General features: G+C 41.3%; 1 protein-coding gene across 4 annotated transcripts in view; it reads right to left on the minus strand.

Annotated features, from left to right (window-relative positions):
* The window catches only part of LOC126194647 (poly [ADP-ribose] polymerase tankyrase-like), a 282,846-nt gene that overhangs the window by 213,930 nt on the left and 51,267 nt on the right, over nucleotides 1-17,649 (minus strand). For all 4 annotated transcript variants that reach the window (XM_049932830.1, XM_049932829.1, XM_049932828.1 and 1 more), the window contains exon 3: nucleotides 10,126-10,429. In XM_049932830.1, the coding sequence (XP_049788787.1) occupies nucleotides 10,126-10,429 (304 nt within the window). The remainder of the gene's footprint in view (nucleotides 1-10,125; nucleotides 10,430-17,649) is intronic.

The raw sequence follows: 17,649 nt of genomic DNA on the forward strand, positions 1-17,649 counted from the left end.
CCTCTGTGGGTGCGTTTTGTGGCATCACAGGAAAATTACCTCCTTTCGCTAGTACAGAAATTTCAACTTTTGACAAATCTTTATCAGACATGTTAATAACAGTTCGAGAATTGTCCTCAACTGAACCTCCCAAAATGCTATTCTGTAAGTTATTGAACATCATCTTCTGTATATTTGCTGATATTTCTGCACAAACTTCCATAGTTTTGAATGTTAGACCGTCAGTCTTATTCCAATCACCACACTGTATAGTATTACTAAGAACCAAGTGGAGATGAAAAAGCTTACTGCTGGTTTCTGCCAGTGCTCGCCGCGTCTGATAAATTACATTGTATGATCAAACGCCTTTACGGGGAGAATATGTCAGCATTGGTTTGACGATTCGAAGGAATGCGCAAGAAGAAAGCACAACAACTGTGTACCCTCACCTTCCTGTTACGCTGCAGGGACACTTCGACGATTCCGAAATTTCTGAAGGTGAAGAGCATGTTTCGCTCAGCTCGGGCTCATCGTATTTACAACCGTATGGAATCTGCATTGCTACGTGAGAGGATTCATCAGACGCGGTGAGCACTGGCGGAAACCAGTAGTAAGCTTTTTCATCTCCACCTGGTTCTTAGTAATGATACACAGTGTGGTGACTGGAATAAGATTGACCATCTAACATTCAAAACTATGGAAGCTAGTGCAGAAATATCAGCAAATAGACAGAAGAAGTAGTTCAATAACTCACAGAACAACATTTTGGGAGGTTCAATTGAGGACAATTCTCGAACTGTTATTAACCTGTCTGATAAAGATTTGTCAAAAGTTGAAATTTCTGTACTAGCGAAAGGAGAAAGGAGGTAATTTTGCTGTGACGCCCCAAAATGCACCCACAGAGGATACTGTAGCAAATATTGAGGCAGGTATCCGTCAGCTTCCACAGCAGTCCCCTGACATAATTAGGATGGAAATGGCTAGGATTTTACGTACATGTAAGCCACCTAACAGTAATTTGTCGCAGGCACAAAGGAAGGAGCTGAGGGACATAAACGCAGATAAAAACATTATTGTTATTAATACAGATAAGGGTAATGCCACCGTCATACTGAACAGTGAGGACCATCATGGAAAAATCAATGATATTTTGGTTCCCTCCAATTACAAAAAACTGCAGAAGGATCCGACTATGAAGATTTTAAGAATAACCATTCGAATGGTGAAGGCAACTTCATTTACCTCCGACAATAAGATGCTGCTTTGTAAAACAGAAGCATACCCACCTAGACTTTATGGCTTACCCAAAGTGCATAAACATGAGATTCCGTTGAGGCCAATTGTCAGCACTATAGGCGGACCAACACATCAGTTAGCTAGACACCTTGCCTCATTTCTGCAACCTTATGTTGGTAGGATGGACAGTCATATTAAATATTCAGCTCATTTCATTGACAGGTTAAAGGAAATGAGCGTGGGCCCGGATGATATCCTTGTCAGTTTTGATATTGTGTCATTATTTACCATGATTCTGGTAAATGAGGCTATATTATGCATACCGGATATTTTTCCTACCGATATTGTGGCATTATTCCAACACTGCCTCACCACAACCTACCGTATTTACTCGAATCTAAGCCACACTTTTTTTCCGGTTTTTGTAATCCAAAAAACCGCCTGCGGCTTAGAATCGAGTGCAAAGTAAGCGGAAGTTCTGAAAAATGTTGGTAGGTGCCACCACAACTAACATCTGTCATCGAATATATGTAGCGCTCTACTCAGGCATGCTCTGCACTCTGCAGGCTCAAAGATAAATACTGGCGCCAAAACCTCTGTCAGTGAATAAATTTTAAATAAAGGTGGAAGACGAACTTTTTTTCTCCACCCCGAGTTTCAACCACTGCATTTTCATACATTATCCAACGAAGAAATACAAATTCCGTATTGTTCATCTTTGAATGTAGCAGCCTTTCAATGTACTACGAAAATCCGACTGGCAAGACTGTTTGGGATGTTTATCTGTCAATATGGCTAACTCTACATTCTGAATTTTTTCCTACCTGTGACAAGAGATGGTTGCTAATAGGAACTTTTATGAATTGTAAATCACATGCAGTATTCTCTTCACCATAAGAATAATATGAATGTAAACATTTTGCCATGTATTCTTTCGTGTTTGCTGCTATCTCATTTAAATCTTATCTAACTAATAAACTACGAAACTAAGAGTGAGACAACGGCAAACGCGGAAGAATACACACATCATGTCACGTTTATATTCGTATTATTCTTATGCCGAATAGTGATACAGTGAGAAATGAAGCACGGCAACTGACTAGACTTTTAAATCTAAGATGACTAATTTCTGCACAGAATGTAATGTACTAAAGAGGCGTCTGGAAAGATTCTCAAACGGAGAAAAATTTTTGATAAACTCTCATTTAGAACATCATCTATCATACACAGTCTATTATTTGGTTCTTGTTTATCATTATCAAAGAAAGCAGCAGTGTAAGTAACAATAAATAGCAGTCTCTTGCCATTGTTTCGCTAATGAGATGATTCCTCTCTTTTCTTTTAATTGTAAGCGGCGGTAGCGCGCACAAAAGCAAGTCATGCCACGAGCGGCGACAGGCCGTAAACACTCATTATCAGAATGCGACAAACAATGCATGACACAATACAATAATGCATGTTCAGCTTAGAGTGACGTAAAAACCTATACCAAAGAGAACGGCACTTATCAGATCAAAGAAAAATAAGCAATCACTTCAAACCAGACGAAGTACGTGAAAAAGGAAGGGTAGCCGTATAAATACGGACGGAGCGCCTGACGCATAGCAATGCCTACCTGGTAAAGGTTAACTGCTAAGCTTACGACTCGAACCAAACTACTGTAGCTGTATCGTCATTCATTTGACCTAAATTGTGTCTCATATTACAATGGACCAACTTTGTTTCGATTTGGAGGTGCGGTCTAAAGCTTTTCTCCCCCTCGAATTTCGAGTCTCATTTTTCAGGTGCGGCTTAGATTCGAGTAAATACGGTACTTTCAATACAATAATAACTTTTATGAACAGATTGACGGGGTGACTATGGGCAGTCCTCTTAGTCCTGCTGTGGCTAACTTATTTATGGAGACTTTTGAACAACGGGCATTGCAGACTGCCAGTAAGAGACTAGCCAGATGGTATCGCTATGTCGCTGACACGTTCGTAGTATGGACACACGAATTAGAGGAGTTGGATGCCTTCCTGACACATTTAAACAGCATTAATCTGAAAGTCCAATTTACTATGGAGACGGAAAGGAATGGGCAATTGAATTTCCTGGATGTGTCTGTGATTAAACGACGGAACGGAACGTTGGGCCATAAGGTGTATAGAAAAGCCACACATACCGATCATTATCTGCATAAAGATTCAAACCACCAACCTAAGACAAAAGAGAGGTGTAATGAAAACCTTGGTAGACAGGGCGTACAAAATTTGTGAACCTGTTTATTTAATAGATGAGACTGAACATCTATGGTCAACTTTTGTGAAGAATGGCTATTCTAGCAAGGATATAGATCGAGCACTTCGCCCTGGGCAGAGAATAAGGAGCAACGACAAACAACAGTCGCCCAAGGGCAAAGTTTTTCTTCCGTTCATTAGTAAGGTCACAGACCGCATTGGGCAAGTTTTAAGCAAGAGTGGGGTGGAAACTATTTTCAGACCCACCAGGAAAATAAAAGAATATTTAAGATTGGCAAAAGATGCACAACACCCTTTGACTACACCGGGGGTATATAAAATTCCTCGTAGTTGTGGACAGGTTTATATTGGTATAACAAAGAGAAGTGTGAACACCCATCTTGTTGAACATAGGAGGAATGGCCACCTGGGTCGCATGGATAAATCGGCCGTTGTGGAACATGTTTACCAGGAAGATGATCATGAAATAAAATTCAGTGAGACAAGCGTCATACCAAAAACCTCGCATTATTATGCACGCATGTACAGGGCTATTACAAATGATTGAAGCGACTTCATAAATTCACTGTAGCTCCATTGATTGACATATGGTCACGACACACTACAGATACGTAGAAAAACTCAAAGTTTTGTTCGGCTGAAGCCGCACTTCAGGTTTCTGCCGCCAGAGCGCTCGAGAGCGCATTGAGACAAAATGGCGACAGGAGCCGAGAAAGCGTATGTCGTGCTTGAAATGCACTCACATCAGTCAGTCATAACAATGCAACGACACTTCAGGACGAAGTTCAACAAAGATCCACCAACTGCTAACTCCATTCGGCGATGGTATGAGCAGTTTAAAGCTTCTGGATGCCTCTGTAAGGGGAAATCAACGGGTCGGCCTGCAGTGAGCGAAGAAACGGTTGGACGCATGCGGGCATGTTTCACGCGTAGCCCTCGGAAGTCGACGAATAAAGCAAGCAGGGAGCTAAACGTAACACAGCAGACAGTTTGGAAAATCTTACGGAAAAGGCTAAAGCAGAAGCCTTACCGTTTACAATTGCTACAAGCCCTGACACCCGATGACAAAGTCAAACGCTTTGAATTTTCGGCGCGGTTGCAACAACTCATGGAAGAGGATGTGTTCAGTGTGAAACTTGTTTTCAGTGATGAAGCAACATTTTTTCTTAATGGTGAAGTGAACAGACACAATGTGCGAATCTGGGCGGTAGACAATCCTCACGCATTCGTGCAGCAAATTCACAATTCACCAAAAGTTGACGTGTTTTGTGCAATCTCACGGTTTAAAGTTTACGGCCCCTTTTTCTTCTGTGAAAAAAACGTCACAGGACACGTGTATCTGGACATGCTGGAAAATTGGCTCATGCCACAACTGGAGACCGACAGCGCTGACTTCATGTTTCAACAGGATGGTGCTCCACCGCACTTCCATCATGATGTTCGGCATTTCTTAAACAGGAGATTGGAAAACCAATGGATCGGTCGTGGTGGAGATCATGATCAGCAATGCATGTCATGGCCTCCACGCTCTCCTGACTTAACACCATGTGATTTCTTTCTGTGGGGTTATGTGAAAGATTCAGTGTTCAAACCTCCTCTACCAAGAAACGTGCCAGAACTGCGAGCTCGCATCAACGATGCTTTCGAACTCATTGATGGGGACATGCTGCGCCGAGTGTGGGAGGAACTTGATTATCGGCTTGATGTCTGCCGAATCACTAAAGGGGCACATATCGAACATTTGTGAATGCCTAAAAAAACTTTTTGAGTTTTTGTACGTGTGTGCAAAGCATTGTGAAAATATCTCAAATAATAAAGTTATAGTAGAGCTGTGAAATCGCTTCAATCATTTGTAATAACCCTGTATAGAGAGGCTATCGAGATTGTTAAACACCGTAATACTTTTAACAGGAAAGACAAAGGTGTTAAACTGGATAAAATTTGGATGTCAGTGTTGCTCCGCAAGAGAGACAATCAATTTCTTTCAATCGTGAATGTTGTCATTACCAGAGACAAACTCATAGCCGACGTCACGTGATCGACAGCGGCACCCTCTGTACTGCCTATATAATCAGTGCTTCCTCGAGTTCTCTTCGCAATTCACCGCTATACCTCCGAGGATGTCTCCTGCAGTCGGAGACGAAACATCAGGGGAGAGTTTTATACTTTTACCATGGCCTATCAGCCCGGAAGTTTTAAGTGAAGACAATACCGGCCATGAAAACTTACACTGGATGATACACAGGCATGTTTATTTATTGTAAATCCATTTTTCTTGCTCAATACACACTGTGTCCACTAAAAGCAACAAATCTGTGATGGAATATTATTTCCATGTATGCTAGAATAAAACTATAATGTGACAAACTTCTTACTCGGTTTTTATGATATTTACTTAGAGCTGCCTAGAGTGTGTTACCCATGCTCTCCAGCCAAAAAAAATGAAGTCCCTGTTTTCAGAGAGGCCAGACTGTGGGCCATCTGATATTCAATCTACCAATGAGGTTGCTTTATATTTAACCACACTGGATAGTTGTGATGACAATGATACGCTAGACTGGTGGAAGCAGTTTATTTCTCAAGCTATCTATTTTAATGAGAAAACAGTTTTGTGTTCCAGCTGCAAATATAGCTAGTGAAAGAAATTTCGGTGAAGCAGGGAACCATATCTTGAACAAATGAAGCAAAGCAGACTTATTCTGAAATGATTCAACGATAGCCTGACAATTCATTGTAATTTCAATGCCAGCAGAAAATAATAATAGGACTTTTTTTTAATTTCTAGTTTGTTAGGTGGTAACATTTATGTTGGTAATTTTAACACTAGAAAAAGGATAGATTCCTACTCACCACATAATGGAAATATTGAGTCACCAACATGAACGATAGAAAGACTGCTAAAGTAGCAAGCTTTTGGCCAGTCTGGCTTCAGCAGCTAGAGTCAGTGGTTATGTGTGTGGGAGTTGGGTTTGCACAAATGTTTGTATGTATGCCACCTAATTCAAAAGTAGGCCTTTTGGGCAAAAGCTTCCTTTTTCACCTGTCTTTTTCCTGTGCCTGTCTGTAATTCAAAATTTCCACTGTATGGTGAGTAGCAAGCTATCCTTTTCATAATATAGTCATTATTCCATTATGGACTTTCCACTGTTTGGTAGATAACCTAGTTTTCCATGAAACTTTTAATCGTTTTCAAACTTTTGTTGTTGTCTAAAGTATTTTTTTTTTGGTCTTATTCATCATAATGGTGTTGCAATTGGACGATATCATGCAATAGTACATGTCTACAACATAACTAAATTGATCTGAAAGTAAATTACGAAGTACCACAATTTAGGCCAGTTAGACAAAATGAATTCTTTGATACCACTTTTGGATTTGAAGTATCTGATACTGTTTTAGTTTAGAAATGATTGATACATGGTTTCTGTTGAACCATTTGGTACACTAGAGTTCTTATTTGTTTACAAAATTAATGAGAACAATTCTGTCACTTAGAACTACGAACCATAACATGGCAGGAAGTTAGTCAACCTACTACATTCACTTTAAAACAGAAACATTAGTGGGAACATAATTTTCATGACAAGTATTTTTAGAAAACAATGTCGCTTTCCATCTTTTAATTTATTCAAATCATAGTATATGTCACGTAAGTCATGATATTTTATTTAAGCTGTTTCCAACTACAATTTTTTGTTCATTATGTAAACAGTTACCTTTTGTTTATGGAAATGTAGTTAGCTTCATGAAAAACATTTTTATTGAATGAAAAATCACTTGCTTGCAAAACAAAAACAATGTTTTATAGGTGTGCCATTCTGGAACATCCAGTATTTAAACTGTAATTATTTAACACATCTACTTTAACAGTTTTAATTCTTTAATTTTTCCAGAAACAAAAACACAATTTTGCTGTTTTTATAAATGCTTTAGTCTGATTTTACTAGCAAGTGACTACTCAGCAATGTTTGGTTTATAATTAAGAAATTTTTTGTGAATGTAATCCTGTGCTGTGTGAATGTTCCATTTTAAGTCACTTAGTGAAAATACACAACATGGAATTATAATATATCCATTTTACTGGTTGCTGGATTCTGTGGCTGTGTATTATATTATTTAAAGAAATACAGCAACCAGCTACTTTTTATGAAATTTTATTAGTTTGATATAGATAAAATTTATACACAATAAAAGTGGCTGACTGTTATATTTCTTAACTCCTTACCTTAAAACCCTGAGTTACCACATTTTTATTATTTTGATAGAAACTTAAAATTCTGACTATTGTCTGGCAACTTTAGAAAAGACATTCGAGACAATAAAATCCTGCTTATATCTGCTTCACCACTAGAGCTGCCGGCAGTGGCAGTTGTGTGTGTCGTTGCTGTTGTTTTTTTGTGTCTAATGGCCACTCAACAGTGTTCCCTTACAATATTAAAAGAAACGAATATCGCTAAAAGGGATAAAACCGTTGGCCCACTCATTCATTCACTCACTCCCATTGAGCCACACAATCACTCCATATTACATAATGTAAAGCAAAGGAGAAACAGCAAAAGGTACTGCACCTGGGTAGAAAATAGAAGGAAAACAACAGAGGAGCTAAAACTACAGCACAGGGATATGTGACAGACTGACCACTTACAAAAAACGCAGATCAGAATATTTCCCTAAATTTTTGAAGACGAGTTGGACATATCACTAAACCTTAAAAGTTTCATCACATATTTTGATCACTGAAAATTGAGGGCAGTTCTACTGGCAAACCTCCTGCTACCCTCTGGTCTGAAAATAAAACAGTCTAGTAAAACGCGGTGCACAGTGACCTGTATGCCCCAAGCACCGCACATTGGAGAATCATCGTGCCAGATCAAGAAGCCATGCAGCAGAGCGCTGTGGCCAACGAGAATACAAGTAAGGAGGACCTCGAGTAAGGAGGACCTCGAGTAAGGAGGACCTCATCCCGCCTTCGTGGCAGAGAGGAGGTATGCCACGGCCACATAGTGGGCTTTACTAGACACAGTTTATCATCTGCAACTTTCAGCTATTCATTCTCCCATCAATCCATGGCTCTGTACCGCAACAGCACGGCAATAGTGTGCGGGGGGATGGCACACTGAAATAACTGAGGGTCACAACACACCCCCTTGGCTGCTACATCTGCCCTTTCGTTCCCCGCATTACCTGTGTGCCCTGGTACCCACTCATGTGTGCGTGAGGTTCTCTCTCTAGTGCGAATGCACGTGTTTGCTTTGTTGAAAAAGTAATCATCTTGTGTTGAGTTCTGCCTGAAAGCTGTAACGTGTAACGGTCTTTTTATTATGCCTGTCTGCAACTCAATGGGTAACGTTTACGGTGAATAACAATCTGCCCTATCCCTAATGTTGTTGAATATTTTGACGGCCGGAGTGGCCGTGCGGTTCTAGGCGCTACAGTCTGGAGCCGAGCGATCGCTACGGTCACAGGTTCGAATCCTGCCTCGGGCATGGATGTGTGTGTTGTCCTTAGGTTAGTTAGGTTTAATTAGTTCTAAGTTCTAGGCAACTGATGACCTCAGAAGTTAAGTCGCATAGTGCTCAGAGCCATTTGAACCATTTTTTGAATATTTTATCTTAACACTCACCTTACCTATGAGAATAATACATGCCAAATTAGCTTTGAGTTTGTTGGAAGACACTGTGAACTATTAAGATTCTGTCAATGGATAATGACTTAGCATACTTTAACTGTTAATCTGAAGATATTGCTTAATTGGGAAGGAAGGTTTATCTAGTTCCATCAACTGACATTAGTACAACATAAATAACACAATCTCCCTCCCCCTTCCCTGCTCTGCCCTCCCCCGTAAGCCTTGTTCAACCACAGCCTGCCAGCTCCAAATATTCATACTCATGCACACAATACTTGAGAGTGGCACGTTCAAATGAGTATGAAAGAGCGAAACGCTAAACTCAAAGACTGTTAGTGAAAACGCTCAACCAATGGGTGTTAAAATTTAAGTAATTATTCAAGATGAGGGTAATCTAAGCAGTTACACATAAATTGCTAGTGGTTGCTTTTTCTGAGAAAAACAAAAATTGACTCCTATGACAACACTTAGGAATGGTGAAATACCTTAAAGTATATGCTAATTACATCAACCTGTACTGTGTATACTGACTTTTTTCAAGCAACTCCAGTACTATTTTGTTATGCTCTTTCCTAACATTAACACTTCTTCATTCTAATCATCTTACAGCACTTGTTTATAGGCATCAACTATTATGAAACATTGCACAGGTACTGTTTTAGACCTGCTTCAGATGACAGTCTGGTTTGAAACTAAACAACACTTTGTGTGAGATTATGTTCAAAATAGCTGTACTTCGAGAGGCTCACAAAATTAAAAAACACAGTGCATGCAGTAACATCAACACTTCCCTCTTCAAATCTGTAGACATAGGATTTGAAGAAGACCAGAAACAAAGAAATTATGAGGAAAGGTGGTATACGTAGACATACAGGGGAACAAAATAAACAAGTTGCTGATGAATAAACTTACAATACTGTACAATGTGATAAAATATCATATCATTCTGAAAATACATTCTGAACCTGGAAATGCAGAACAAAATTATATCACATGATAAGCAATTCAGAATATGCTTGAAATAAAAATCTCCTGTTTTACCCTTTATCCTTGGCATGCACATCAGCTCCATTCTGCAGTAAAAGTTGAACTACACGTCCTCTATTGTAACCAGCAGCTAGGTGGAGGGGTGTTGAACGTCGGCCATCACTGGCATGGCAGTTAACATTTAACGGGTTGAGCAATGCTAAAAGTCGATCCTCAGCACCTGAGCGTGCTGCTTCCAGAAGTTCTTCCTTATGGTAGTCTCCCGTGAGTACAGGTCTCGTTGCACTATCAGCAAGCTCCAATGCAGTTTTACCTTCTGTATTACGGATTGAGGCATCTGCCCCATGCTGCAGTAGTGCTGCAATTAAAGGACAATTCTGTGACTTCTCTTCAAATATCCACAGCAAAAACTAAAAATCTGCCAACACACAAATAACTGAATTCAACATATTTTAATACAGAGTATACATCCTTATTACAATACCAGAGATTAAAGAGCCTTTGAAACTGTATAATATGTCATAGCGCCAATAGTAAATTGTAGTGACACTTCGGTCTTGTTAAAAGGGCAAAAAATAAACAGTTCTTCCTGTAGGGAGTGTGAAAAGCGAGTGATGAAAGGTGTTTTGTGCATAAAGTGCAACTTCTTGTTACATGAAAAGTGCAAGAAATTTGAAATTCATCAATGATGACTTTTCATGGACATGCCACAGCTGTTTATGTGATGAAACAGCCTATCTCTTAAGGGCAGTGGATTCAAAAAACGAAATTATAAAGCTACTTGAAAGTGATATTGGAACACTAAAAACAGAACTATTCACTATAAAGAAAGAAAATGACAGATTAATGCAAGAAAAGGAGTCCTCTGTGTGTGTGTGTGTGTGTGTGTGTGTGTGTGTGTGTGTGTGTGTGTGTGTGTGAAATACAACAAACATAAAAGCAAAATACAAGTGCGCCTATGAATACTAAAAACAACAACACATCTAGCATTTCCAATGTCACGACAAACTCAGCAAGCCAAAAATTTGTAGATAAATATAAATGGAAGACAGTGACATACAATAAAAGAGGGCACCACAGCCATGCAAAGGGACAAAAATGAGTTTCTAATACTTGGTGACTCACTGCTGAAAAATATTGCTGTCCCCAATTGAAAAATCGACATCAGACCGGGAATTAGAACAAACAACTCGGCAAGTATTTTAAAAACATGGTAAATTCAAAGCAGACGAATACAAAACCGGATTCTGGAACCAAGAATAATTACAGTGGTGTCTTTATACACATTGGAACAAATTTGTTAAGAAGCAGCAGTGACAAAGAAATTATTAACGAAATAAGAAAAATGATTCATTCGGCAAGAAGTATCTATGCGGGATCCCGGCTGATACTTAGTGGAATCATAAAAAGAAGGTCAGTGCATGACAAATACATCTCCAAAATAAATTATGCTGTCAAAGAACAGTGAGATCGTCTTGGTGCTGTTCTCACAGACCCAAACAAATTTCTGAGAGAAAACTGACTGGGGATGGATGCCATGAATTTAAACAGACAAGGGGTCCGTAACACTCGGCACAATGTTTACAGATGTCTGCAAAATAATTAGAAGAAAGGGAAACTAATACGGCCTGACGGGGGTGAAAAACCAATTACTGCAATTGAAAAAGCAAAATATAGGCACTATGCAAAAAAGAAGAGACTACAGAATATGCTTTCAAAATACAGTCCACAATGTGTAAGTCAACAAAAGAAAAGTTATATAAAAGTGCTACATCAGAATATTAAATACATTGGTAACAATAAACTAGAAGCAGAAGTAATACTAAGTGAAATACAACCGCATAATGTATATCAGTGAACATGGTCTAACTGAAACCCAGATACCTAATTTGAAAAAATATATATAATAGAGGGAAACATTCCACATGGGAAAAATATATATAAAAATAAAGATGATGTGACTTACCGAACGAAAGTGCTCGCAGGTCGACAGACACACAAACAAACATAAACATACACACGAAATTCAAGCTTTCGCAACCCATGGTTGCGTCATCAGGAAAGAGGGAAGGAGAGGGAAAGACGAAAGGATGTGGGTTTTAAGGGAGAGGGTAAGGAGTCATTCCAATCCCGGCAGCGGAAAGACTCTCCTTAGGGGGAAAAAAAGGACAGGTATACACTCGCGAGGCGATGTCGGTTTTGGGGGAGGGGGTGGGGAGTCGCTCCGGTCCCGGGAGCCGGGGGACTTGCCTTTTGGGGGGGGGGGAGGGGGTGGGGGGGGGGGGGGGGGAAACAGGTGTGCGCTCGCACACGCGCGCGTGTCCATCCGCACATACACAGTCTGCTTGTGTATGTGCGGATGGATATGTGTGTTTGTGTGTGTGTGTGTGTGTGTGTGTGTGTGTGTGTGTGCGTGTGCGCGCGCGCGAGCGAGTGTATACCTGTCCTTTTTTCCCCCTAAGGTAAGTCTTTCCACTCCCGGGATTGGAATGACTCCTTACCCTCTCCCTTAAAACCCACATCCTTTCGTCTTTCCCTCTCCTTCCCTCTTTCCTGATGAAGCAATCGTGTGTTGCGAAAGCTTGAATTTTGTGTGTATGTTTGTTTGTGTGTCTGTCGACCTGCCAGCACTTTCATTTGGTAAGTCACATCAGATGTGTGTCTATCGACGTGCCAGCGCTTTCGTTTGGTATATATATATATAGAGGGAAACATTCCACATGGGAAAAATATATCTAAAAACACAGATGATGTGACTTACCGAACGAAAGTGCTGGCAGGTCGATAGACACACAAACAAACACAAACATACACACAAAATTCAAGCTTTCGCAACAAACTGTTGCCTCATCAGGAAAGAGGGAAGGAGAGGGAAAGACGAAAGAATGTGGGTTTTAAGGGAGAGGGTAAGGAGTCATTCCAATGCCTGGAGCGGAAAGACGTACCTTAGGGGGGGAAAAGGACAGGTATACACTCACACACACACTCACACACACACACACACACACACACACACACACACATCCATCCGCACATACACAGACACAAGCAGTCTGCTTTGTTTACAATTAAAGGGAACAGCCCTGGGTACCAGGATGGCTCCCTCGTACGCCAACCTATTTATGGGTCGCTTAGAGGAAGCCTTCTTGGTCACCCAGGCCTGCCAACCCAAAGTTTGGTACAGATTTATTGATGACATCTTCATGATCTGGACTCAAAGTGAAGAAGAACTTCAGAATTTCCTCTCCAACCTCAACTCCTTTGGTTCCATCAGATTCACCTGGTCCTACTCCAAATCCCATGCCACTTTCCTTCACGTTGACCTCCATCTGTCCAATGGCCAGCTTCACACGTCCGTCCACATCAAACCCACCAACAAGCAACAGTACCTCCATTATGACAGCTGCCACCCATTCCACATCAAACAGTCCCTTCCCTACAGCCTAGGTCTTCGTGGCAAACGAATCTGCTCCAGTCCGGAATCCCTGAACCATTACACCAACAACCTGAAAACAGCTTTCGCATCTCGCAACTACCCTCAAACCCAGAACCTCCCACAGAAGAACCCCAAAAGTGCCCCACTTGTAAGAGGATACTTTCCGGGACTGGATCAGACTCTGAATGTGGCTCTCCAGCAGGGATACGACTTGCTCAAATCCTGCCCTGAAATGAGATCCATCCTAAATGAAATCCTCCCCACTCCACCAAGAGTGTCTTTCCACCGTCCACCTAACCTTCGTAACCTCTTAGTTCATCCCTATGAAATCCCCAAACCACCTTCCCTACCCTCTGGCTCCTACCCTTGTAACCGCCCCCGGTGTAAAACCTGTCCCATGCACCCTCCCACCACCGCCTACTCCAGTCCTGTAACCCGGAAGGTGTTCACGATCAAAGGCAGAGCCACGTGTGAAAGCACCCACGTGATTTACCAACTGACCTGCCTACACTGTGAAGCTTTCTATGTGGGAATGACCAGCAACAAACTGTCCATTCGCATGAATGGACACAGGCAGACTGTTTGTTGGTAATGAGGATCACCCTGTGGCTAAACATGCCTTGGTGCACGGCCAGCACATCTCGGCACAGTGTTACACCGTCCGGGTTATCTGGATATTTCCCAGTAACACCAACCTGTCAGAACTCTGGAGATGGGAACTTGCCCTTCAGTATATCCTCTCTTCTTGTTACCCGCCAGGCCTCAACCTCCGCTAATTTCAAGTTGCTGCCGCTCGTACCTCACCTGTCATTCAACAACATCTTTGTGTCTGTACTTCCGCCTCGACTGACATCTCTGCCCAAACTCTTTGCCTTTACAAATGTCTGCTTGTGTCTGTGTATGTGTGGATGGATATGTGTATGTGTGCGAGTGTATACCTGTCCTTTTTTCCCCCTAATATAAGTCTTTCCGCTCCCGGCACTGGAATGACTCCTTACCCTCTCCCTTAAAACCCACATCCTTTCGTCTTTCCCTCTCCTTCCCTCTTTCCTGACGAAGCAACCATTGGTTGCAAAAGCTTGAATTTTGTGTGTATGTTTGTGTGTCTATCAACCTGCCAGCGCTTTTGTTTGGTAAGTCGCATTTGGAAGTACTGGTGTAGGGACTGATGACTTTATATTGTTTTGTGTGCAGAGATCACCAAGTGGTAAGATCAGCAGCTTTCTGGGGGGGGGGGGGGACCGGCCAACCTATTAAAAATATGTGGAGACTTCAATATTGACATGGGAAAAGAATCAAAACCACAACCAGATTCTGAAGAATTGTTAATACAATGCAATATGGAGGCAACAATATCTGCACCAACAAGAGTGACTTCTAGAAGTCACACAGTTATTGACATCATTACTAATGTTCGTAATTCTGACTATGAGTCACATGTAGTCCGAACAGAAGTATCTGATAATCGTGGACAGCTGACCTTCTGCTGCAGAAGTAAGGACATAATACCTGAACCAAAAATAAACAACCAAGGAGCATCTAACTTAGAGGGTGAATTGACGTCACTTAGTTCCAGTACGATGGCTGTAGAGGGATTATGGGCAAAGAACCATGTTCTTGAAACCGGTCATAGAAGATGAACTGAGGAAAACTATACAGAAATCTAAGTCAACTGGTGATAATGAAATACTGAATCACGTGATAATCTCACCATCAGTTAACAAAATATTATCATCTTTAGAACAATATTAAGCAGGGAAATCTGGAATGAAGCCCTAGATGTGCAGAATGTAAATGAAAAATATGACTCATTTATTACAACAATTAAACACCATTTTAATGTAGCATTCCCCAAAGTAAACAGACAATAAAAGATGCAGGAGCAGACAAAATGGACTACCAGTGAAATAATAGAACTGCATAGGAAGCTGCAGGATCTGAGATGGAGGGGTAAAGCTACAAAAGAAGTATAGAAAAACAATACGAGAGGCAAAATCAAGAGCAATGAATGCTACCATAATGAACTCAAGAAACAAGACAAAGGCAGCTTGGAATGCAATTAATGGTGAAAGACAAGAAAAAGCTGGATCAAAGAAACACGATATCATGTCAATAAAAATCAACACAGTGGTTACAAATGGTAGAAGAACAGCTAACATACTCAATGATAACTATATAAATGTGGTAGCAAACTTAAAAATGGAAAGAAATAGTCCACAAAGGAAAGTTACTAAGTTATCACAAAAATCAAGCAGAACCATATTCTTGAAACCAGTCATAGGAGATGAACTGAAGAAAACTACACAGAAATAGAAGTCAGCTGGTGGTGATGAAATATTGAATCATGTAATAAAGCAAGTAAGTGAGCAAATAATCTCACCATTGCTGGACATAGCAAACAGCTCTTTCCGAGATGGCATTTTTCCAGAAAAACTCAATATAAGCAGCGTGGTACCAGTATACAAGGAAGGGGATAAGGACAACCCAAACAACTTCTGGTCAGTTTCACTGGTATCAGGTTTCTCAAAAATCCTTCAAATGCTTATTTATAATAGCTTAGGTAATTATCTGGACAAATACTACATTCTCATACCATCACAGCACCATCTCAGAAAGAGTAAATCCACGGAATCCGCATTTGGCAGTCAGACAGAATACACTATACAGTCCTTGGATGAAAAACAAGTTGTATCTGCAATGTTTCTGAATCTTTGTTTTGTTTGTCATATGCAGCCATGTCAAAACTATAGAACACAAAGACAATGATGAGTTAAAAAAATGACTATGTCAATCCCAATTAACAGAAGACAGCTAAAAACAGACATGGAGAAAGGGCTATAAAAGACACTATACAGAAACAAAGGTCCAGAACTAAAAATTAAATGACCTTCGGCATATTGCTTCAACAGATAAAAAGTAAGACGCAGTCGACAGCCCGTGCGTCATTTGCTAAAACGGCCAATAACTCAGATGGGAAACCCAAGGGGGAATGTAAATGGTTAAAAAATGAACATTCTGTCAGGAAATGGCAGACAGTTAAAACTTGGGCGCAATGTGTACAATGTGGTGAGGGAGCACCACTTAACAAATGATGATGGCCAAAAAGGCAGTGCCCACTCCTAGTTAAAATGACCTCCTCCCGGCAGGAGGCCGAGATGAGGTCATCCAAGCCACTGGGAGAGGCTTAGTAATCTGGAGCTTATGCACATGAAGGGATGACTAATGGCAATGCCAAAGTGACATCGCCTCCTGACAGACAGCAACACAGAGATCATCAGAGGGAACATAGGAACTAGTGGGCTGAGGTACGAGGACTGCTGGCTTGGTAGCAGCGTCAGCAGCCTCGTTTCCTGGCAGACCGACATGACCAGGAACCCACATAAACATCACAGTGGCTCCTTCAAGAATGAGCCAGTAACAGTTTTCCTGGACCCGTTGCACTAAGGGATGGGCAGTGTACAGCACACAGAGACGTTGAAGGGTGCTGAGAGGGTGAGCAAAGAATGCAATGAAAAGCCTGTGTCACCGTATGTACCCCGTGGCCTGATACAGGGCGAAGAGCTCAGCTGTAAATACTGAGCAGTGTGCCGGAAGCCAATACCGAAAAACGTCGGTGCCAATAAGAAGGCACACCCAACATCACAGTCGTTCGAGAGAAATCATCGTCCACAAAGGTACTATCACCAAGTTCCATGAGAAGGTCATGAAACTGAAGGCGATAGAGCGAGGCTGGAGTAGTGTCCTTAGGAAGCAAATGAAGGCCGAGGTGAACACGGGCTGCGCCACGAAGCCAAGGTGGTGAAGTGTTCACACCCACCTGGAAAGTAGCAGGTAGTTTGAAGTTAAGCTGCCAGATCTAGTGCCGAAAGCGGACTCCAGGAGGTAACAGAGAAGAGGGAAGCGCCCCATACTGGCGACCAAAGGAGTCATCGATGAAGGAGGCATAAGAAGGGTGGCCACGCACTGCAGACAAACAGCATGCATACCTGCTGAGGACAAAGTCACAGTGGTAGGACAATGGTAGTTCAGTGCCTTTAGCATATAGACTCTGAAGTGGGCTGGTGTAAAAGGCGCCAGCGGCCAAACAGATGCCATGATGGTGGACAGTGTAAGAGGGATGGATGTGCAGATGCATAAACAAA

The sequence above is a fragment of the Schistocerca nitens genome, chromosome 7, assembly GCF_023898315.1.
Source record: "Schistocerca nitens isolate TAMUIC-IGC-003100 chromosome 7, iqSchNite1.1, whole genome shotgun sequence".
In the NCBI taxonomy this organism is placed as follows: domain Eukaryota; kingdom Metazoa; phylum Arthropoda; class Insecta; order Orthoptera; family Acrididae; genus Schistocerca; species Schistocerca nitens.